This window comes from Penicillium arizonense (genome assembly GCF_001773325.1).
Source record: "Penicillium arizonense strain CBS 141311 chromosome Unknown PENARI_contig006, whole genome shotgun sequence".
Lineage (NCBI taxonomy): Eukaryota > Fungi > Ascomycota > Eurotiomycetes > Eurotiales > Aspergillaceae > Penicillium > Penicillium arizonense.
This window is the reverse complement of record NW_019173283.1, coordinates 1,384,843-1,403,762: the sequence shown is the minus strand read 5'-3', so window position 1 is coordinate 1,403,762 and position 18,920 is coordinate 1,384,843. Positions and strand designations below refer to the sequence as shown.

Below are 18,920 nucleotides of genomic sequence, written 5' to 3'. Positions count from 1 at the left end.
ATGGCGGTTGATCTTAGGTGCCGCCCTCGGTCTCGGTATCGGAATCTTGCAGGAAGAGTCGATGATTTGGATCTTCGGTGACGATCGGTTGGAATAGGTTGCCTCCGTGTTCGCGCACGCTCTGGAGTTCACGGAGACTGAAAAGCTCGCCTAGTTCTTGGAACTCGCTCTTTGACTCTTTGGTCATGGAGCCGTTCGTTGAGGGATTTTCCTTTTGCGCTTGGATATTTTGTAGGGATTCCATCTGAGCGCCTTCCATCGCTAGTCCTGAGACATCGATCTGGGCACCGATGAAGTAGAGGACCTTTCCACGGCTGTCGCAGAGAGGTGCACATTGGAGGAGGTTCATGAATGGAGAGCCATCACGGCGGCTGTTTGAGCCTTAGCTTTAGCTCAGATATGTAGTATGTGAAGCTACTCACTAGTTGAGGAAGAGCTCGGAGTGGTGTCTCTCGGCCTTAATACCCTCTCGGATACGTCGCACACTGTTGGGATTTGTTTTTGGGCCTTGCAAGAATCGACAGTTTCTTCCGAGGACATAGCCCATACCGTACTGAGTAGTGCGATGGAATTCTGAGCCTAGTAAGCGTCCTTCACTTAAAAGTGTTGAAAAGCAAACATACCTCCAGAAGCAAAGATAATAGGATTATCTGGCCGCGACGGATCCGTCAAACAAAACACCTCAGCCAGCGCATCTGCAGTACCCTGGAACTTATCCGGGAGGGTTCCGCGCACACGCTGTTTAACAACTTTGCTAGTAATGCTGATACAAGTGGAAGCGATGAAAGCAGGCAGCTCCTCCGCAGTCAAAGCATCCAATGCCGTCTGCACACGAGCTTCAAGCGCAGTGTTAACAGTAGGACCAACAGGCTGCTCGGCCGTTTCAACACCAGCCGTAGGCACGTCGACAGCCAATCGCACGAGCACATTAGCATACTCAATAGCCTTGAGCGCTTGCAGGCATTGAGATAATAATTCAAAGTCGAGAGTGACCCAGGACGCTCCTGGTGCAGGAACTCGCGGAAACGCGCAAGATAACGCGGGTTATTCAGAATCGCCAACATATGCTCCGAGCAAAACATCAAGTCCGCTTGTCGCTCCAGAGAATGCAGCGAGGCTGCGTCACCCTTGTATGGAGCGACCAAGTCGTAATATTGTTCCTCATTTTCTTCAATAATCGGGTGGAATTGTTCGGAGCCCTCGTTGGGGTTTGTCTGTTGCAAAACTGGAAGCTCGTTCACCAAGAAGTGCCGTCGCACTGATCTGGTAGAAGGACGAGTGGACATCGCTGGTTGTGGACGTAGGCGATCTGCATGATTAGCGATGATTTCGGTGATCGTGGAATTTGTCTTACGAGTAGTAACCCCCCGGTGGGCCGCCTATAGAGTGGTGTCCAAGCGATTGGTTTCCTACTGACTGCTGGTCCAGAGAGGTTGCTGAGCAATCGCTGGTCAAATTGGTGCTGGCCGTACTGCCACTGCCTGCTGGTTGGCCTCCTATGGAGTGGTGACCGAGAGATTGGTTGCCAATTGAATCGACGATGGTTTCTTGGTCCACGGAATACCTGCGCGAGGACTCGCCATTGATTTTCGATCCCGTCGGTGGCCTCCCAATTGCCAACTGACCAAAGGCGGACGGCTCGTAAGGTTGCAAGGGAGGAGAATCGGAGCGTACAGAGAGTCTGTGTCTTAATGATGCTATCGTCGTTCAGCTCGACAATTTCAGGCGTGTGTGTGCCATGAAGGCTGTCTTGTGAGGTCGATTGTCCGAGATACTCGGCGATTTCATTTTGTGTTTGCGATTGATCAAGCGAAGGAAGCGAGGGGGATAAGTATCATTCCCTCGGCCGGGTTCTTCAACAATGACTTCATCTAGATTGACGGCCAAGCTAGCAGGGCTTTTTTCAATAGTCTCCCATGGTTTTCGTGAAATACGGGCGACTAAACCAAGTTCCATCGCGGAAGTTGGCCAGGTACACTGGGCAATTGGGTAAAGATCGGCCTGGTAATTTGGATGGGCGCCCAATTCTCCCGATCGATCGATCGTGAGGTCTCCAGAGGAACAGAGATCTCGCTGATCAAAGCCTCGGCTGGAGCATTGATGCAATATGTGGATCGCCGATTTGTTTCCGAGATCTGCAAATAGTGCGCTGCTCTTTTTTTGATTTTCAATAGTGCTATTGCTTTGACGTTAAACGGTCGAATTTCTCCGTGATTAGCATGTCCGTGTGTCTAGTATTTCTGACGATGCTCGAGCTAATGTCAAAAATAGCTGATATCCATGGATCTGACCTATCGGCTTGAAGCTGCGAGGAGAAATCCCACTCGAGCACTTGTTGAGCTGAAACTGAACTGGCTCCAAGTAGATCTACCCATCACGTGCTGCTCAGTTGCCCTTTATTTTCTCACATACAAAAGGGAAAGTGATTGCTGGGAACAAAGAAAAGAGCAACCTGCTTTTGAGTACTGCCACAAACTAAACAACAAGTGAATGCATAGTCTATACCGCCATACTCTTACTACAATTCCGAATGACGCTAACCTGTTTAGCTCACCGCTCAATAATTCCAGCAGAACAGTTATCGTAATGATAGTATTGCTGTCAGTAAGTCATCGTTATAGTACCGTAATATTACATAGAACATCTAGAAATTTATGCAGATCTGGCGATCTAGGAAGATCACCTGCTAGCTTCTCTTCCCCGCTAGCCACGCTTTTCTCTTTCCCCTCATTCTTCCTATATACAGCGCAGTCCTCCTCTTCGCTCGCCAGTCATAATTCAGAGAGTTGTGCTTATTCTGTAGAGAGCCAAACGTGGCAAGGAGAGATCTTTTGTCTATCTCTATGGAGTTTGCTATATACTACGCTTCTCATTCGTTACCAGCCCTAACCTAACCGGGCTCTCCTAGCTAATGTGCCTTAGAAGGATCGTGATTATTGTGAGAGATTAGTCAACATCAACTTCATGATGTATCTTAGTTTACGGAGCACGAACCACGGGAGCACCACTCACGCCTAACACCTGGCTATTGTGGCAGCCCCTACGCAGCGCTATCGGCCCCTCTCCCCCCGGGTCTAGTGTACTTGTGAATGGCATCGAGCCCACGAGCAATTCTAGTTTATACTCACTTAGGTTTCTCTAGCTATGTGAGTGGGAAGATGGAAGAGCCTACGACGAGGACCCGCCAATGTGTATCCACTACGCTAGAGAGTGGTGAGTGACCGTTAATAATAGAGGTGTCGAAGGACATGGAAAAAGATGCTGTTTTGGCACCCAGCGCCTTCTGGTAGGTGTCATTGGAGAAAAAGCTAGAGAAAGCTCTTTGATGAAAACTGCCCACTATCGCCATTTGAAACCTGACGATACTGTCATCGTAACATTAACAAGCGATCACACTAAACGCAGACTGGCCGGGCCAACTCAATCAAGCGAATGACCTCGCGAGCCTCAGCACCACTAGCAGGCAGGGCACCGTCACCACTAAGAGCACGAACAAGCTTGCGGTAGTACCCGGTGTAGGTAAGGGGCTCGATAGTGGGGTTCTTATAGGTCATTTCTGACCTATCCACCTTGCGGAGGCTGGAGGTGATAGCCTCACCCTGGTTGAGCTAGTCGAAAACAGCGCCTATATCGGGAGCCGGAGCTGTAGGGGCGGGAGCGGGAGGAATGCCAGGTGGAGGTGGTGCTAAACGATTTGACGATACCGACATCAATTAGACCCATATCAAGAAGTAGCTTCTAATATAGTCAGATCCTTTTTTTTCCCCGTGGTAAGGAGTTCACGCTGAAGATCAATTTTAACTACGCAGGCGATCGTCACTCTTCGCTAACCGCTGGTCGGAAAGGGGAGAAAAGAGGATATTTATTTATCACGCAAAGGATGCTCGGTGAATCAGATGCACACCTCCGATGCGGAGGAAAGTGCTTCTGTTCCTGGCAACGGGAATATCTTATCGCGGAGGGTAGCAGCAAAGTCATGAACAAACCTTTAAGGCGATCTTCTTCAACCGCTTGGTAGAGCCGCAGAAGGAATGGTTTCTGGCGGACGCGACAAGCCGGCACCTGGTAGACGAAGACTGTGATAAGGTCTTAGAACGACATCCGAAGCTGTGTCGTGCACATTGCCCCTAGGTCAAGCATAACGTGCAGGCAGGCCGCTTTAATGCCTCGATTTAGCGATGGCAATTTTGGTGCCTGGTAGGGTCGCTCGTATCGTCAGCTTAAACAGCTTAAACCCGATGAGATCCCGGTTGGTGCTCTCGATTAAACGAATGCTGCAACAATTTGCTGATCAGCGAGGTGCTGCGACGAACTAGTAGATCTATCGAACTATAAATCATATGATCGGCGGTTTTTCTTTCTATTTTGATAATCCGTTTGTTGTCCAATTCGAAAGGATTTGCCATCTAGTTCGTCCCATAGTTAGCCATCGGCGAATTTCAGCAATCAGAATACTCAAAGAAAGTATGCTTTTGATCTAGAGAAGACTCACCAAGCTCATGAGCTGCCAGTAGATCTAAATTATGTTAGACATGAACTATAATTTCTTTACGTACCATCATTCAGGCAAATGAAAATGCACTACCCCATTCGAAATCAGAGTGGAGCACCCAGTTTGATGATCGCCTGCTACCATTATGCGTCTTGCGCCAACTCCGCCTAAGGTTGAACCTTGTGGATCCTAGCGTGCAATCTTATAAGTAGGCGGTTGCCCCTGGTGAAATACGAATTACCTGAATTTTTCTCCAGCACCGCATCCTTCGACTTCTGCTTGCGGAAATACCCAATAATTCAGCACATTCCTTGTTTCGCGACTTGCTTTGTGATAAAGGAAAAATGAAGACTATTGTATTCGCCGCTTTTTTGGTGGCAACTAGCCTGGCTTTAGCTTCTGATCCTGGCAATAGTCCTGGCAATGGCGACAATCGCTCCGCGCCCCTTTGTCCCACCGGGCTTTATTCACAGGCACAATGCTGTTCTACCGACGTTCTTGGGCTCGTGGATATCGACTGCAAGAATCCCTCTTCCAGCCCGTCGAATCTGGCCAATTTCAAAAGGGACTGCGCCAAATCTGGGAAATCAGCCAAATGCTGTGTTCTTCCAATTGTGAGTTATGATCACCACACCCAACCGGCCATTTTTCTCGTTTTTGTCTAAATCTTATCTCCATTTCGCCTCTAGGCCTCACAAGACGTACTGTGCGAAGATGCTGTCTAAGCGGAAATTGCGGTTATCATAGTCCTGAGGTCGACGTGCCAAGTACGCCTCTAGCATAGACGCCAGCATTAGCTTCAATGAATCTCCAGTACACATTTGCGAAATACGACCAGTGGTAAGGAATCAAGAATGTTGAAACTGGGCTCCAGCACGATGATTTTTGTTTAAGAGCGTAAGCTAATAGACAACAAATTTCTTGGCTTCTATTGCAAGGTGTAGAGGTGCGTCTCGAAGGTTGAGCACATTAAGAGATTTACTCTCTAAATAACCGAACCTTCTTAAATCATGTAAGAGCTGAGGCAAACCAGACCGTGACGAGAGGTAACCATGGGGAGGACAAATTCCAAGACAAAAAAAAACGTCTTCCAATGAATAGTTCGGAGAATCACCGCTTGGAAACTCCGGAGCGGTGGGTTTGTGTTTCACCACGAAGCATGCCGGTTTTCGAGTAGACGCTCACACAATGCTTCCACAATAATTTGTGTGATACCCCGTGACCGTTTAGCTTCAGTGGAAGGAGTTTTGATGCTACCGAAACCACATTAGAACGGGTCCTGCTGAGGGAGCGAGTGTATCACAGTTCCGTGTAAATTACATTGATATCCGGTTTCACATTCTTACTGTAAAATACAGATACTATAATTGGAAGCGGTCTGGAAAGCGGAGTGATCGACTCCATATCGGGACTAGCGCATGTCGGGAATCAAGGAAGAGTGTAGAGGTATAGTTGTTTTCGAAAACTACAGTACAGAGCCAATTTTCAGTTCATTTATAAGGCGGTGCGAGCGATGTGCGAAAAAGACCTAATTAACAACAGAGATCTCACTTATAACAGTCCCAAGTCAAAATCTACCCCTGGAGACCAGAAACCAGCTTGTCACCAAGACCCTTGATGCTATCCTCAAAGGCATTGCGATCTCCAGCCTTCCAGTTGGCACTGCTACCAGGAACAGCACTTTGACCAGTGAACCCAATGTACAGCACATCATCATCTGTATGTCCATTATCACCATTGATACCATCATTGGGGTAGCACATCTGAGCCAACGAAATCGACGCTTCACCAGTTGAATCCGCGCCATTGGTATCACCCCAGATACCGTACAGCTAAAGACCGCAATGTTAGCACACCTCACACGCCTCAATATTATTTAAAAGGGAATTGCATCTCACCACTTGATTGTTACAAACAACAGCCATAACACTCAACGGCTCCATACCATACTGCTGCGGATCGAAACCGGTGTTACCAAACACGACATAGGGGTGCAGATTAGCATCGAGATCCTCAATGCCAAACTGGCTCAACTGGTCCTTGAAAGCGGTTTCGCCCTGCCCAGTCGGGTCGGAGCCACAGTCTCCGCCCTTATCATTCAGACCGTCGCAGTCTACATCCATGTTGTCATATTGGCCGCCGTTACCGGAGCTGTGGAGGTAGATTGCCCCATGGATGTCGCCGCAGTAGGCGAAGGTCGATGCGCCGCTGATTCCGTCTGTGAAGCCGTCTGCGAGTTTGTTGTTGCAATTTCCGGACTGAGGGTTATTAGTTGGAGAAATGTGTGGTTGGTATATTGGGGTTGCCTTACCTTGTGGCTGTTGTAGATTTTCTTCAAGTTATCGGGGATGTTGTAGGCTGAGGCAAGGCCTAGTGAGAGGAGGGTGGTGGCAGTGATATAACGCATAGTGTATATATTCTGTTTAGATATACCTCAAATAGTTGGTACACATATTGCTCCGGAATTTGACTGTTCTTATAACAGCTGCCTCGCAAAGCCATACCCCATCAGGGGCATGGATATCATGGTTAAAGGCACAATGTAAGCGACAAAAATGGCAATGATCTACACACTGTTGCATCGACTAGCAGGGCGTGTTTGATACATCCCCCTGTCAGTTGCCAGTTTTGAAAGCTCCAGACGCCATGCATCACGCTACTGAATACCATGTCACGTTTTAGGTAAGAGATATCGAAATGGGAAACTGGGGCAAGTGGAACTTGGGGCCATGCATGTTTGATAGCCTATGAGATCGAGTGTCAGATCGAGGGTCTTGGTCAATGCTTGTTTCAAACGGAGGGCCCTGCAGATGCTTTAGTGGGGTACGTTGTGGAGATCAGGTACTGCATACTGTTATGCCGCAGCTCATTTTACTGTATGTGAAACCGTCTCGCATTCGTATCGGGGGAACGGGAATAAGTATCCTCCGTGCGGGTGCTGCTTAAAGCCAGTTACTATACCTAAGCTCCTAGGCGACCTGTATCTCTTCTTCTACAATATTACCTATTCAGATATCTGCTTGCCTTGCGACTCACCTTAGATTGAAGGTATTTCGGTAAGAATGCCTGTAAAGAATTTGGTGTCGACCAATTTCCTAAAAGGGAGGCAGGGCAATACGACCCCACGTGTCAAGCAATAGTAGCAACGCATAAGACCAGGATCGGCACTATTGTAAGTGAACTGAGGGAAATAGCCAAAAACGTGCATAGATAGCTGAGACTGCAAGCAAACTAGTAAGATAAACTCAAGCAAGGTCTTTCCCCTGTACGGATGCTTCACTGACGACACCTTCCTCTTTGGCTCGCTGTACAGTGAGTGAATATTTCTTGCCCGCAATGAACCACCAAGCAAGCTCAATAATCAAAAATCCACCTACAACAACACAAGTGTAGTTCATATTTGACGCTGCGGAGGAAGTATATTAGCATACTGCAACAGGATCAGGGGTTTCCATGCATAGATCATTACATACCAGTAGTAGGCATCTGATATGGGAACGAGAAGAATACAATCGCAAAGATCAGCCACGCAACAGAAATGATATTCACTGTCATTCCTATGGTTTGTCCCATAAAGAATGGACCACGATGCATAGTGCGACGGCGAAGGAGAACGTTCGTGAGAATTGGCACAAGGAACGCAAAGTTGTTTATGGTTCTGAAGTTTTGTCAGCGCTGTTAGATCTCTCTGAGTTGAACACTTCGTAGTATAGAGGGGACATACACAGCGGAGCTCATCATAGCATTAAAAGCTGTGCTAGATCCCAGATAGATGCAGCCTAGCAGGGCAACTATCACTGCAACACACAGCTGTGCATTGAAAGGGGAGCCAAGTCGTGGGTTAACTTTTGCCCAGACTTTAGACAAAGGCAGGCCTTCATCGCGTGCAAAGGCCCAAAAGACCCGGCCCGTGCCTGTTGTTGTTAGAGAACGGAGCTTTGTTTCAGTTCACTGGCATCAAACTCACTCAATTGTGATCCGATTACACAGGGACCCAGAGCAACCCATACCATGAACACCAACCCAAATGCTCCCCCTCTTGTCGAGGTTGCTTGCCAAAAGAGCTCGGCGAGAGGTAATCCGGTATGTGTATCAGCTAAGGTGCCATAGTTTTGGACTGAGAACATCAGGCTAAGGAGATAAGATAGTCCTGTTACAAAGGCGATTGAGAGTGTGATTGCTATACATGCTGTCAGCGAGATGATCTATACAAGAGTTCCATACCAAACGAACCTAGACCCAATGGGGCGTTTCTGCCAGGCTGTAAAATGATGTCAATAAAGAGGTTGACCAGCAGTCCAAGCCAAACTTACATTGGGCATTTCCTCAGTGATATGCTATGAAATGATTAACGTCTTCCTTTGCCTCCGAATGAGAGTAACCCACCGAAATCCCATCCAGGCCACCAAGTGAATACATTGGATTCACTAGTCCGGTAATGAAGCAAATAACGTTATTCTCCCAGCCAGTGTTGTTAATCCAAGTCCGGAACACGAATTTGCTGTCATTGTGCACGGGTGCCGAAGCAGCCACCACGACCATCGTGACAAACCAAGCCACTTGCAAGTATACCACTACCATAGATCGTCAGCCACAGGAGAGCACCAGGAAGAAAGCACAACCTACATGAAAATTTGTTGATCATCGGAATAAAGCGATTCCCAAACATAACCACACCAGCAGTCAAAATATTGAGAATTTGATATGCCACAAAGGTCATCCACGGTTGAACAACCAAGCCGTCATGGTATAGCGCGATCAATGCCATGACTGTTGTAGCATAAATCAAGTTTGTCGAGGCGGTCGTGAAGATCCCTATTCCCCATTAGTTCCTAGGGTATATTCCTTTGTGATCTGTCTACCCACAGCCAAAAACGGTACACCACCCGGTCGCAAAGCTGAGCAAACTGTTGTATCTCTTTGGGGCAATTGCCGCGATCCAATGGTACATTCCTCCTTCGACTGGGTAGGCTGAGACGAATTCGGCGAGTGATGCGCCGACGAATGATTGTAGGATAAAAACCAGGATAAAACCATAGATTACTGGTGAAGTATCAGTCAGGGGTCTGATTGAGGTTTGATATCGGGTCTCTCTTACGTGCGCCGGGACCACCGGCGTTGATTTCCGTGATCAATCCTAGACCAAGACCTGTTATGGGTTAGATATGAAGTGCTTTCGGCGACAAAACACGACCGAACTAACCTGTCCAAGAAATAGTACAATTCGCCGCTAATCCGATCAAGCTCCAAACAGAGAAATGGCGCTTCAGCTCTTGTTTATGGCCTGCGCCATCGTTAACCGTTATTCGGGCTCATGGCTTGAACAATAGACACCCACCCATCTGTGCCAACCGCAACTCATCCTCATTCTGCACTTTAAGAACCTCGCCTGCATCCCCATCCCGCTCCTCGGAGACAGGCGTCTGCGACGCAGAAGTTATATCGAGACCGCCCATAATAACCACAACCCGAATGTGTACAATCCAAAACAGGGATGCGACAGTGATATGGAAGAATGAAAAGAAAAAGGGAGTGAAATGAGGGGGTTGTGCACCACACGAGATCAATTTGTACTTCTTTTAAGTATAAATTATCACCTCTTATCTTTATCGGTTTTCGGCAAACATGGAGAAAACACCGGGTTGGCCGGAGCGATAGCCGATACGGGACATGTGGCGTATCAGAGTGCGGAATATGCAGGCTCTAGGAGTGGCCGGCCCCATACCGACCAAGAACTTTACAGTTTTGAAATGCGGGGTTGATAGGGGCGTTACATGTGGATAATTAGGTATGTTTTTAGTATGTATTTAGGAGACTGTGTGTATCTGTGCATTGATTGGTTTTGTCTACAATTAAGGTGTGAATCAGGGATCACGGCTGTTATTTAGGTGTTGAGATCGTGGCATGCCACTTTCTCTAGTGAAGACTTGGCATTTCTTGGAATTAAGCTTAATGTCGAGGGTGGGATTGATTTCTCTCAATAGATTGGTTCGAGCGAGAGTATAGACATCGTGCAGGACACCACCACTTATAGTTTCCACATTAAAGCAAATAATTAACTTCGCTCCTTAAAATTAATTAAATTCTTATCCCTCTACCAGATCCATAAAGTCCACTTATCTGGAGCGCCCGGCTGTCTCTCCTAAGAAGTACTTCGAGTACGATAAAATGTGGTCACTAGTCATAGGCAAGATTATAGCATCCTAGTTTGAAACAGTAAGTTGCAATCCATTACGGCAAGCAACAGACTGGCGGTTACTACCACAAGCAGTTCGGATCAGCCTCTTGTATCAACTCATTGACATGGGACTAAACTGCACCTTCGCTGCATTAGGGTGGGCACATGCATACCTTAGCATTAGTTTCCATACACTACCACTTTCACCGGCTTAAAGGCCAGGTTCGACCCCTTCTATCTCAATACATTTATATAGAACCATATTTTTTTAAAAATCCGTTTTCTTTATAATGACTATAACGAATCAAGGTTTTATATACTAAATTCTTTTTACGAATTTTTCTATAGCAAACTACACGGCTTCAAAATTGAACCACCAATTCCAACGTCTCTATTTCAATCAGCAATTTTTTCGATTTTAAGATAATTAAATATAATACTTTGGCCATTAACTTACACTTTTTCAATATAACATTTATAACAAAATGTCTGACTTTTTGTGGTAAGAACATATTTTGAAAGTGGTGATATTTACAGATTTAAGGTGGTAGCATGGAAAGCTAGGGTATATACGTATACACGCAGTTTCAGTAAGAAACTTTGTTGACTTCCTTACGTGCCGCCGCTTGAATTCTTAAGAGTTAGGGATAAAGTTCCTTGCCCTACTTAAAGTTCCTTGCCCTACTTAAAGTTCTTTTGTCCTGCTTAAAGTTAGTTGCTTTGACTGATAAGCGAGTCTCCTAGGCTACAACATGACATGACCCAAATCTTAGCGTCTCTCCTGTTCTCTTTATCTTCTTCTCTCTAGCTTAGTCTCTTTTTGATGAAGACTTGCCGACTCACAGCGTCTCTCCTGTTCTCTCTCTCTTCTTCTCTTTAGCTTTGTGTCTTCGATGAATGGACTCTTTTTTGATAAAGACTTGCCGACTCATAGGAACTGTCTTCTACACACTCTAGGGGAGATAACTACGTACACCAAGGAGATGACTTAGGGTGCTTATGAATGATCTACTTGGGTCCTTAAGATCACTTACGATGCTCATAGAGATATAGTGAATATTGTGGAATATTGTGGTGGAGTGCCAGAAACCTCTTAACGTATTCTGTAAGCGAGTGGTGCGCCCCAAACACCATACTAAATGGGATAAATTACAACCTGGTATCTCAACAACGGTGGTCTATAGGGACTTCGCCTTCTAGCACAATGCTTTTTAGGTGATATCTAGGCTCTTTAGGGAATTTAGAGAATTTCTGTAACATAGAGAATAAAATAATATATGTGATGTGATATACATGATTCTGGCTCATAGTAACGTAATTTTCGATATCGTAATAATGTAGGTTTTAGATTTCGTCAAAATTGATATATAGTGTTGAAAAGCCTTGTCAACAGCTATTGGCAAATAATAAAAGAAAATACAAACATGGTTGTTGAGATACCCAGTTTGCGTCTTGGGAAAAGCTTAAATTGTGGGTCGGTATGAAAGTGGCATCTATAAAGCTGTCGAACGAAGTGTCAACGAAGAAGGAACGCGGTTTTCATTTAGGCCACGTGCCGTCCATCGCGTGGGAGCTTGCGATGAGCAACACGTTAAACATGTTAAACACCCTCCACCTCGGTGGCTCATTTCTTTCCTTTACATCATCTTTCACTCTCGTTTCACTCCCGTTTCACTCCCGTTTCGGACATCTCCCACCTGGTCTGACATCCCAAGATGTCGGCCAAGGATCAGATGGAACCTTTCGCTTTGGCTGAGAACTCCCTCGCCCTGCCTCAGGTCTCTCGAACCGTGGCTGAGCCTTCTGCTTTGAACGATCGTTCTGGCCCGGTCCAATCTGCCTTGGTCCAATCTGCCATGATTGACCACTCCGCATTGATTCACCAACCCGACCCCGCCAAAGGACCCGTTGTTGGAACCGTGGAAGGATTTGATGTCCCCCTTCTCCCCACTCTCCCTCCTCCCACCCAGGCTGACAATCTTCCCCCCTACGTCTGGACTCTCATCCCGAACATCCGCAAGCTGTCCAAGAAATGGGACCAGGATTTGTGGCTCTGCCGCGTTAAGGGCACCCTCCACACCCTCGGCATCAAGGATGTCATCTCCAAGTACCTTGACCGCCCCGATGAGTCCCACCCCAGCTACCAAAACTGGAAGAGATGGTCCCAGCGCGTCGACAGATGGCTCTTCACCAACGTTGGAGAGAAGATTCGGTTCCGCCTGCAGCAAATCAGCCCCCCTCTTGAGTTCGCCGATGTGACCATGGAGCACATCCTCCGCCTTGAGCCTAACGAGGATGACCGCATGTCGGTCGAAGTCTTCAACATGTGGAAGATGCGCCGCGATGACTACGACAGCGCCGCTGAGTACGTCGAGGCCTGGAGTGACCAGGTTCAGCACTGCCGCCGTCTGGATATTGGCATTGGGTACTATGTGGCAACCAAGGTCATGTTGGATGAGCTCGATGAGGAGTACCCGGTCATAACGACCTTTGTGAACCGCGAGATTCGGGAGCAGGACCAGACCGCGCATGTTATGGACTGGGTCAACTTTTCTACCATTGTGAATGGTATTATGGGCTGTATCCTGGCTAAGGAGAACCCCTGCCGCACTCCGTTGGAGTGAGGTTTTCTGGTAAGTTTATTTCGGCTTACTTCGTACTGAGCAAACACTGACAAGTTATTCCTACTCAGACCACCTGCCGCTCCGAGTGAGCCGTTCATTCGTCCGAAGCATAATGTGAGGGACAAACCGGGCGAATGATGAATGATGAATGAATTTTTTACATAGCAGTGAGCTGAATATGTACCTAGTTAAATTCTCATCACAGACATAATCAATGCCACGATTGCAATCTGGCCACACTTTGTTCAAACTCTGTAGGCATAGGCTTAGGAGCTGTATACTGAAGATAAACAGTATCGATCCTAAGAAGGTTAGCACCTCAATTCCGGTTCAGATTAGGATGAGCAACTCACCACTTCCCATTCTTCTCGCCAACGCTATCAAGCCGTCCCTTTTCGACAAACCCCCGCTGAGTGTACCAAGTCCGCAATCCCTCTCCATTCATATAAGTATCAGGATCAATGGCCACTACAGCGATGACATTCCGGACTCGAGCATCTGTAGATACGCCAATAGAGCCACCAGGCACCAGACTCCCAATGTCACCAACTCGTTCTTCACACCGGTGCTCCACCTGGCCGTCACGGACCATATTCATGATTGCCTCCAAGAGGATAGTACCAAGCCCATGATCCCTCTCGTCAGGATGCATAAAGATTGAAAGCTCCACAGTAGGCGCATATGCAAGCAAGTGCCCGCGGAACGGTGACAAATAAGCATAGCCGAGGACGAGGTCGGCACCATCATGCGTCTTCCTTTGGTCCGACGCTAGCACCAGGAATGGGAGTCTTCGTCTCTTTAGATCCCTCAGTCTGTCTTCATATTCAAAAATGGGTGGCGGGGTCGTTGCGAATGTCAGCGACGTGTTGACAATGTAATAGTGATTGATATCCCGGATCTGGGGAATATCCGCAACGGTAGCTTCACGTGGTCTGATCATGATTTTTGAGCTAATGGAGAAACGCACAACAAAAATGCAGAATATTGTCAGACTAGACGTGGTCAGGTAGGCTTCAAGTGTTGTCTGATGCATGTCTGCGGGACCACGCTAGGGACCACGCTAGTCTTATTTTGGTTGAATGTGCCAAGACAGAGTATAGAGAAGAAAACAACAAGAGTTGAATTGATCAAAATTGAAACAAGACAACTTAGCCTTCTATTCTCCACAAAATGTTGTTTCCCTCTCCTTTCTGGGAGAGAAGCTCTCTTCTTGGGTTGATTGATTATCTCTTATTTCCCCAATTTCTCCCTTTCTTCTTTCCCACCCCCATCATCTCTCAGCCCAACTCATCCATTCCACCTTCCGATTCTGTCACTATGTCTTCCCAACTTCCTCCTGGTGGCATTCTTTTTGATACCGGCAAGGACAAGGACCGGGACAAAAATGGAAAGAGGCCCCAGTCGATGCATTTCCCGCTCCCCTTCACCCCCACCATGTCCCCCATTGTTTACCCTGCTACCACCAGCAACACCAGCAAAATGAATAAAGAAAACAAGCTCGACATGAATAAGGGAAAGGGAGTGGACGATGCGGATACCCCCAAGCCTGTCCAGTTTCCGATGCCGAACAACAGAACCGCCTTTCTCTGTCCTCACGGCCTCCACATCTCCGACACCATTGCCGACGATGCTGGCCCCGGACCTGGACCTTCCAGCCAAAACTACCTGCAGACCCGCTGCCTTGTTTGCGATGTTATGCGCGAGTACCACCCTTACCAGCCCCAGACCGCCGATCCTACCGTTGGAGAGCAGTGGATTCGCTACATGGTCAGTTCTAACACGGTTCTGTTGGTAATGGTATTTTGCTAACGATCATCTTGTCTAGGACTACATCTGCGGTGTTCGCGATGAGCGCATCATGGGCGAGATTGGTGCTGTCCGGGACGTTGCCGACAGAGTTGTCAGTCTGGCTGAAAGCCTGCTCGCCCGGCAGACTAAGCTGCTTGCCGATCTGAGAAAGATGAACGATGCCCCTGTTGAGGACTCCGCTGAAGAAGGGAATGATGAGTCCAAGGAGTGGTCTACTGAGGAACTCACTGAGGATGAGAAGAAGGAGAAGTTCAAGAAGGCTGTCCGAAACAAAATCCTGATCGATGAGAAGGCGGCCAAGAACGAGTTGGAGAATGAGGCGATCGACGTCGCTTTCAGAATTGCTGTGCAGCGAATGGAGTGGATGGATGAAGAGACCCTCCGGGAGTCTCTCAAGATTATTGATGACGAAGAGAAGGAGGAGCTTGTGCTGAAGCACATCAAGACTGAGAGAAAGCGGATTGCGGATGAGAAGAAGGTTGTCGACGAAAACAACGCCGTGAAGAAGCGCCATGGCAGGGAGAAGAAGAAGTCTGATTTGATGGACATCATTCTGAAGACGCGTCACGAGGACGAGAAGAAGGAGGCTGAGGACAAGCACATGGCTGATGTTATGAATGCTATTCTTGATCAGAGGATTGCCGATCAGAAGAAGGCGGAGAAGATGCGGGTCGAGAAGAAGAAGAAGGCCGGCAAGAAGAAGCAGGCAGAAGTCAAGGAGGCCGGCGACGACAACAAGCTCGACGTCAAGCCGACCGGCACCGGCTCCAAGCGGGACATTTACAATTTCACCGGATCTGGCCCATCCAACTAAGCTACTGAGCTGAGTGAGAAATTCTCGGGTCCCGAAAGAGAAACAGCTTACCAGCTAGGAGAAGTGTGTCTCCGGAGGCCGTCTTGAAGAATTATCCTGAGTGGACATACGCACGTTGGTTCTTGTCTCCGACACTGTCTAAGTGTAATAGGTTGACTTGTACAATATACCTAGCGTTTTGTCAACGAAATTACTTTAATCATGTGTTTCCCATGATAGTAGTGTTTAGCGACGTTTCAATTTCCATAGAGCCGGTAGGTGTTCTAAAATAATGGTTAGTATCATAAGAGACGAAGGACTCGTATTTTGAGCCGATGGGCTAGACACTATACCATGTTTTCGTGTTTTAGGCTGCCGTACTCTACATGTACAGTAGATGTAACGTTAGATAATTCCACCTGATGTACTGTATTGGTGCGGACATATCCGAGCAGATGGAAGTAAACACGCCTCGGATGATTACATGTCTATGAATAGATGTCGGAGCCTGACAATGACCGGGGTCCGCGGATTGCGAGCATCAGGCAACGCAGTATTCTAGTAATATTTTAGACTTTCCACTGTCGATCTTCATGGACCCTGACCGCTGCCAAGAAACCTGACGAGGCTTGTCTATGAGGCTAAATTGTATATCTCACCCAGGCACCAGCGTTTTGCATGTGTAATTGACTTTCTTTTCTCCGATGTTCCTTGTTTGCTTACTGTAAGACCCACGGCTGATGGTACCTGGTACCAATACAGTTGTATATCCCTGGGTACCCCTTGGTAGCCCTAAAGCAGCCATGGTAGCAAACAGCGATACATTAGATACTCCAGGGAAGGAGGGTGTCACTGTTCTTTCTCTCAAACTTTGACTCGACTTCACTCTGCTCCCACCTACATTACCGACCACCATGGTCTCCGCTGTGGATTCTCGTGAATCTATACCCAACTCTACGGGCAAGAAGAAGCGCTCACGACGTGGTCGAAAGGCTACACTGGACATTAGCGGGCCAAAGCCTAAGAAGAGCCTCTTCCTAGACGAGATTGGTGACGCCTTGGTCGACCAACTCTACGCAAATCCTCGACACAATGGACATCTCAATGACAGCCGCGATACATCCTTCGTCTCTGTCGCTGACCATCTACGCAATAACCTCGCAGCTGCCCTGACGGCTTCATCCTGTGCCAGCTCAGCGAGCTACAGTACTCGCACGATGGGCGACTCAGTTTCGACCCCGGCAACGAGCGTAGACAGCAACGAATCACCGCAAGTCACTCACTCGCTCGAAGCACCCTTCGACCTCCCAGATCCCAAAACCAAACCTCCTCCCTCGAAGAAAAGTCACTCAAACCAAGCAGACGTGTTCAGTCTTGACGACTTCACCACAATGACAGCCATCGAGCGACTAGCCGCATACCACGGCCGAGTAGCACACATGGGCATCCTCGACCGCAGCTACCGATTCTTCGTGAACCAATCAAGAACAGCAGCAATATCCTTCAAAGTACAAAATGGCGTGGCAGTCGTCGGCGGAGACCCATTATGCGACACAGCCGCAATCCCAGAATTGCTATTCGAATTCGCAGAATACCGCAAAAGACATCACTGGGGCATGGCATTCATGGGCGCAAGCGAGACCTTCACAAGAGAGTACGCCCAACGAGAAGGCTGGACGACAATCCGATTCGGTACCGAGCGCGTCCTCAACCCACAGAACAACGAGGTCCTCCTTGAGACAAGTGGGAAACGCATAACAACACAAAACCGCCAGCTCCTCAATAAAGCAAAAGGCAACATCACCCTCGACGTCTACGCACCTGCCGTCCATGGCACAGTCCCACAACTCCAAACAGACCTCATAGCCATCTACGATGCATGGCGCGCAGAGCGAAACAGCTCCCCAAGCCCGCAGGCATTCATAACAGTCTACGATCCCTTCGCCCTCCCAGCCTTAATGACATTCGTATACACCCGCGGCGCAGACGGACATGTTAACGGCTTCGCAGCCCTCCGCCATCTCGGCTCAGGAGGGTACCACGTCGACCCCTGCATCGCGGCTCCAGGCAGCGCAAAGGGAATCAGCGATCTACTCCTCGTAGCTGCAATGGCTCTCCTCAACCGTGCTGGTGTGTCCTATCTCGGATTCGGCTTCGAGCCTCTGCATGCCTTGACGCGTGATGATGTGAGCGGTATCCCTGGTCCGTTTGCTCATCTCACTCGAGACTTGTATGGCCATGCTTTCCATCGGTTGCCGATTGGGGGGAAGAAGGCATACCATGATAAATTCCGTCCAGATCCTACGCAGGATTCGGGTCTTTATCTTGTTTTTCCTTCTGGGATCCCTGGACCACGGCATTTGCTTGCTATGACGCATATGGCTAATATTAGCTGGCGGAAGATCTTCTGGGCGGATGTGAGGGGGTGGGCTCACAGGGGTGAAAAGACTGCTGCGGTTGAGGGAGCGCAGGATCAGCAGAGTCAGAATCAAACCAAGGACCAGGATCAGGATCTGGACCAGAGCCAGACTCGAATTTGGAAGGATGGAATGGGGAAATCGATGGTGTTGGATAGACCCATCCCTTTGGTTGAGAGTAGGTGATGAAAGATCTGGCTTTCATATCCTGCTTTTCTTCTTTTCCCCTGGTTTTGGCCTGGTCGTGGCTTTACCTGTAAAGAATTTGGGGACTGTATCATACTCAAAGCGTGTTGTCTTTTCATTTCTTGTCTTGTCTTGTTCTAATAGCTCAATACTATTACTTAGTGGTGCTTTGAAAGCGCCATTAATTTGGATCCATGCTCCTATTGGCTTTTCTATCATTGTGCCGGCGGTACTCCTCATTCCTGTTTTGGATAATTCTGCTACTGAGTTATCAATTTAGTAAATCGAACTAGTTCGAGTAATAGAATAGACCCTGTATTGGGTCCATAATTAGGGATAGGGTGTTAATCAAGGAATTGAGGATTTGTAGTGCCACAGCTGAAGCCAATAGTAGCATAAATCAATGTTGTGTTCAAGATGG

The 18,920-nt window shown here is 47.9% G+C and overlaps 7 protein-coding genes across 7 annotated transcripts; 3 read left to right on the top strand and 4 right to left on the bottom strand.

Annotated features, from left to right (window-relative positions):
* Positions 1–13: 13 nt before the first annotated feature.
* PENARI_c006G02445 (uncharacterized protein) lies at positions 14–1,286 on the bottom strand (the record flags this gene model as incomplete). Its single annotated transcript, XM_022630206.1, has 4 exons — positions 14–371; positions 423–573; positions 624–953; positions 1,001–1,286. The coding sequence occupies 4 exons, from the start codon at positions 1,284–1,286 to the stop codon at positions 14–16; spliced, it is 1,125 nt and encodes a 374-aa protein (XP_022489500.1).
* A 4,780-nt stretch (positions 1,287–6,066) lies between these two features.
* PENARI_c006G04477 (glycoside hydrolase family 75 protein) lies at positions 6,067–6,899 on the bottom strand (the record flags this gene model as incomplete). The annotated part of the gene is made up of 3 exons (XM_022630300.1): positions 6,067–6,324; positions 6,391–6,750; positions 6,804–6,899. 3 exons carry the CDS (start codon positions 6,897–6,899, stop codon positions 6,067–6,069), a joined length of 714 nt encoding a protein of 237 aa, XP_022489481.1.
* Positions 6,900–7,737: 838 nt separating this feature from the next.
* PENARI_c006G12260 (uncharacterized protein) lies at positions 7,738–9,948 on the bottom strand (the record flags this gene model as incomplete). The annotated part of the gene is made up of 12 exons (XM_022630670.1): positions 7,738–7,898; positions 7,966–8,150; positions 8,217–8,406; positions 8,460–8,672; positions 8,726–8,753; positions 8,806–8,829; positions 8,879–9,066; positions 9,119–9,307; positions 9,359–9,535; positions 9,591–9,641; positions 9,696–9,776; positions 9,831–9,948. The coding sequence occupies 12 exons, from the start codon at positions 9,946–9,948 to the stop codon at positions 7,738–7,740; spliced, it is 1,605 nt and encodes a 534-aa protein (XP_022489820.1).
* Positions 9,949–12,385: 2,437 nt separating this feature from the next.
* Positions 12,386–13,294, top strand: PENARI_c006G03388 (uncharacterized protein; the record flags this gene model as incomplete). Its single annotated transcript, XM_022630249.1, has 1 exon — positions 12,386–13,294. One exon carries the CDS (start codon positions 12,386–12,388, stop codon positions 13,292–13,294), a length of 909 nt encoding a protein of 302 aa, XP_022489906.1.
* Positions 13,295–13,505: 211 nt separating this feature from the next.
* On the bottom strand, positions 13,506–14,327 carry PENARI_c006G00670 (GNAT family N-acetyltransferase; the record flags this gene model as incomplete). Its single annotated transcript, XM_022630120.1, has 2 exons — positions 13,506–13,596; positions 13,648–14,327. 2 exons carry the CDS (start codon positions 14,325–14,327, stop codon positions 13,506–13,508), a joined length of 771 nt encoding a protein of 256 aa, XP_022489850.1.
* A 284-nt stretch (positions 14,328–14,611) lies between these two features.
* PENARI_c006G08663 (uncharacterized protein) lies at positions 14,612–15,917 on the top strand (the record flags this gene model as incomplete). Its single annotated transcript, XM_022630500.1, has 2 exons — positions 14,612–15,061; positions 15,120–15,917. The coding sequence occupies 2 exons, from the start codon at positions 14,612–14,614 to the stop codon at positions 15,915–15,917; spliced, it is 1,248 nt and encodes a 415-aa protein (XP_022489860.1).
* Positions 15,918–16,810: 893 nt separating this feature from the next.
* ergS lies at positions 16,811–18,499 on the top strand (the record flags this gene model as incomplete). The annotated part of the gene is made up of 1 exon (XM_022630146.1): positions 16,811–18,499. One exon carries the CDS (start codon positions 16,811–16,813, stop codon positions 18,497–18,499), a length of 1,689 nt encoding a protein of 562 aa, XP_022489828.1.
* Between the last annotated feature and the right edge of the window lie 421 nt (positions 18,500–18,920).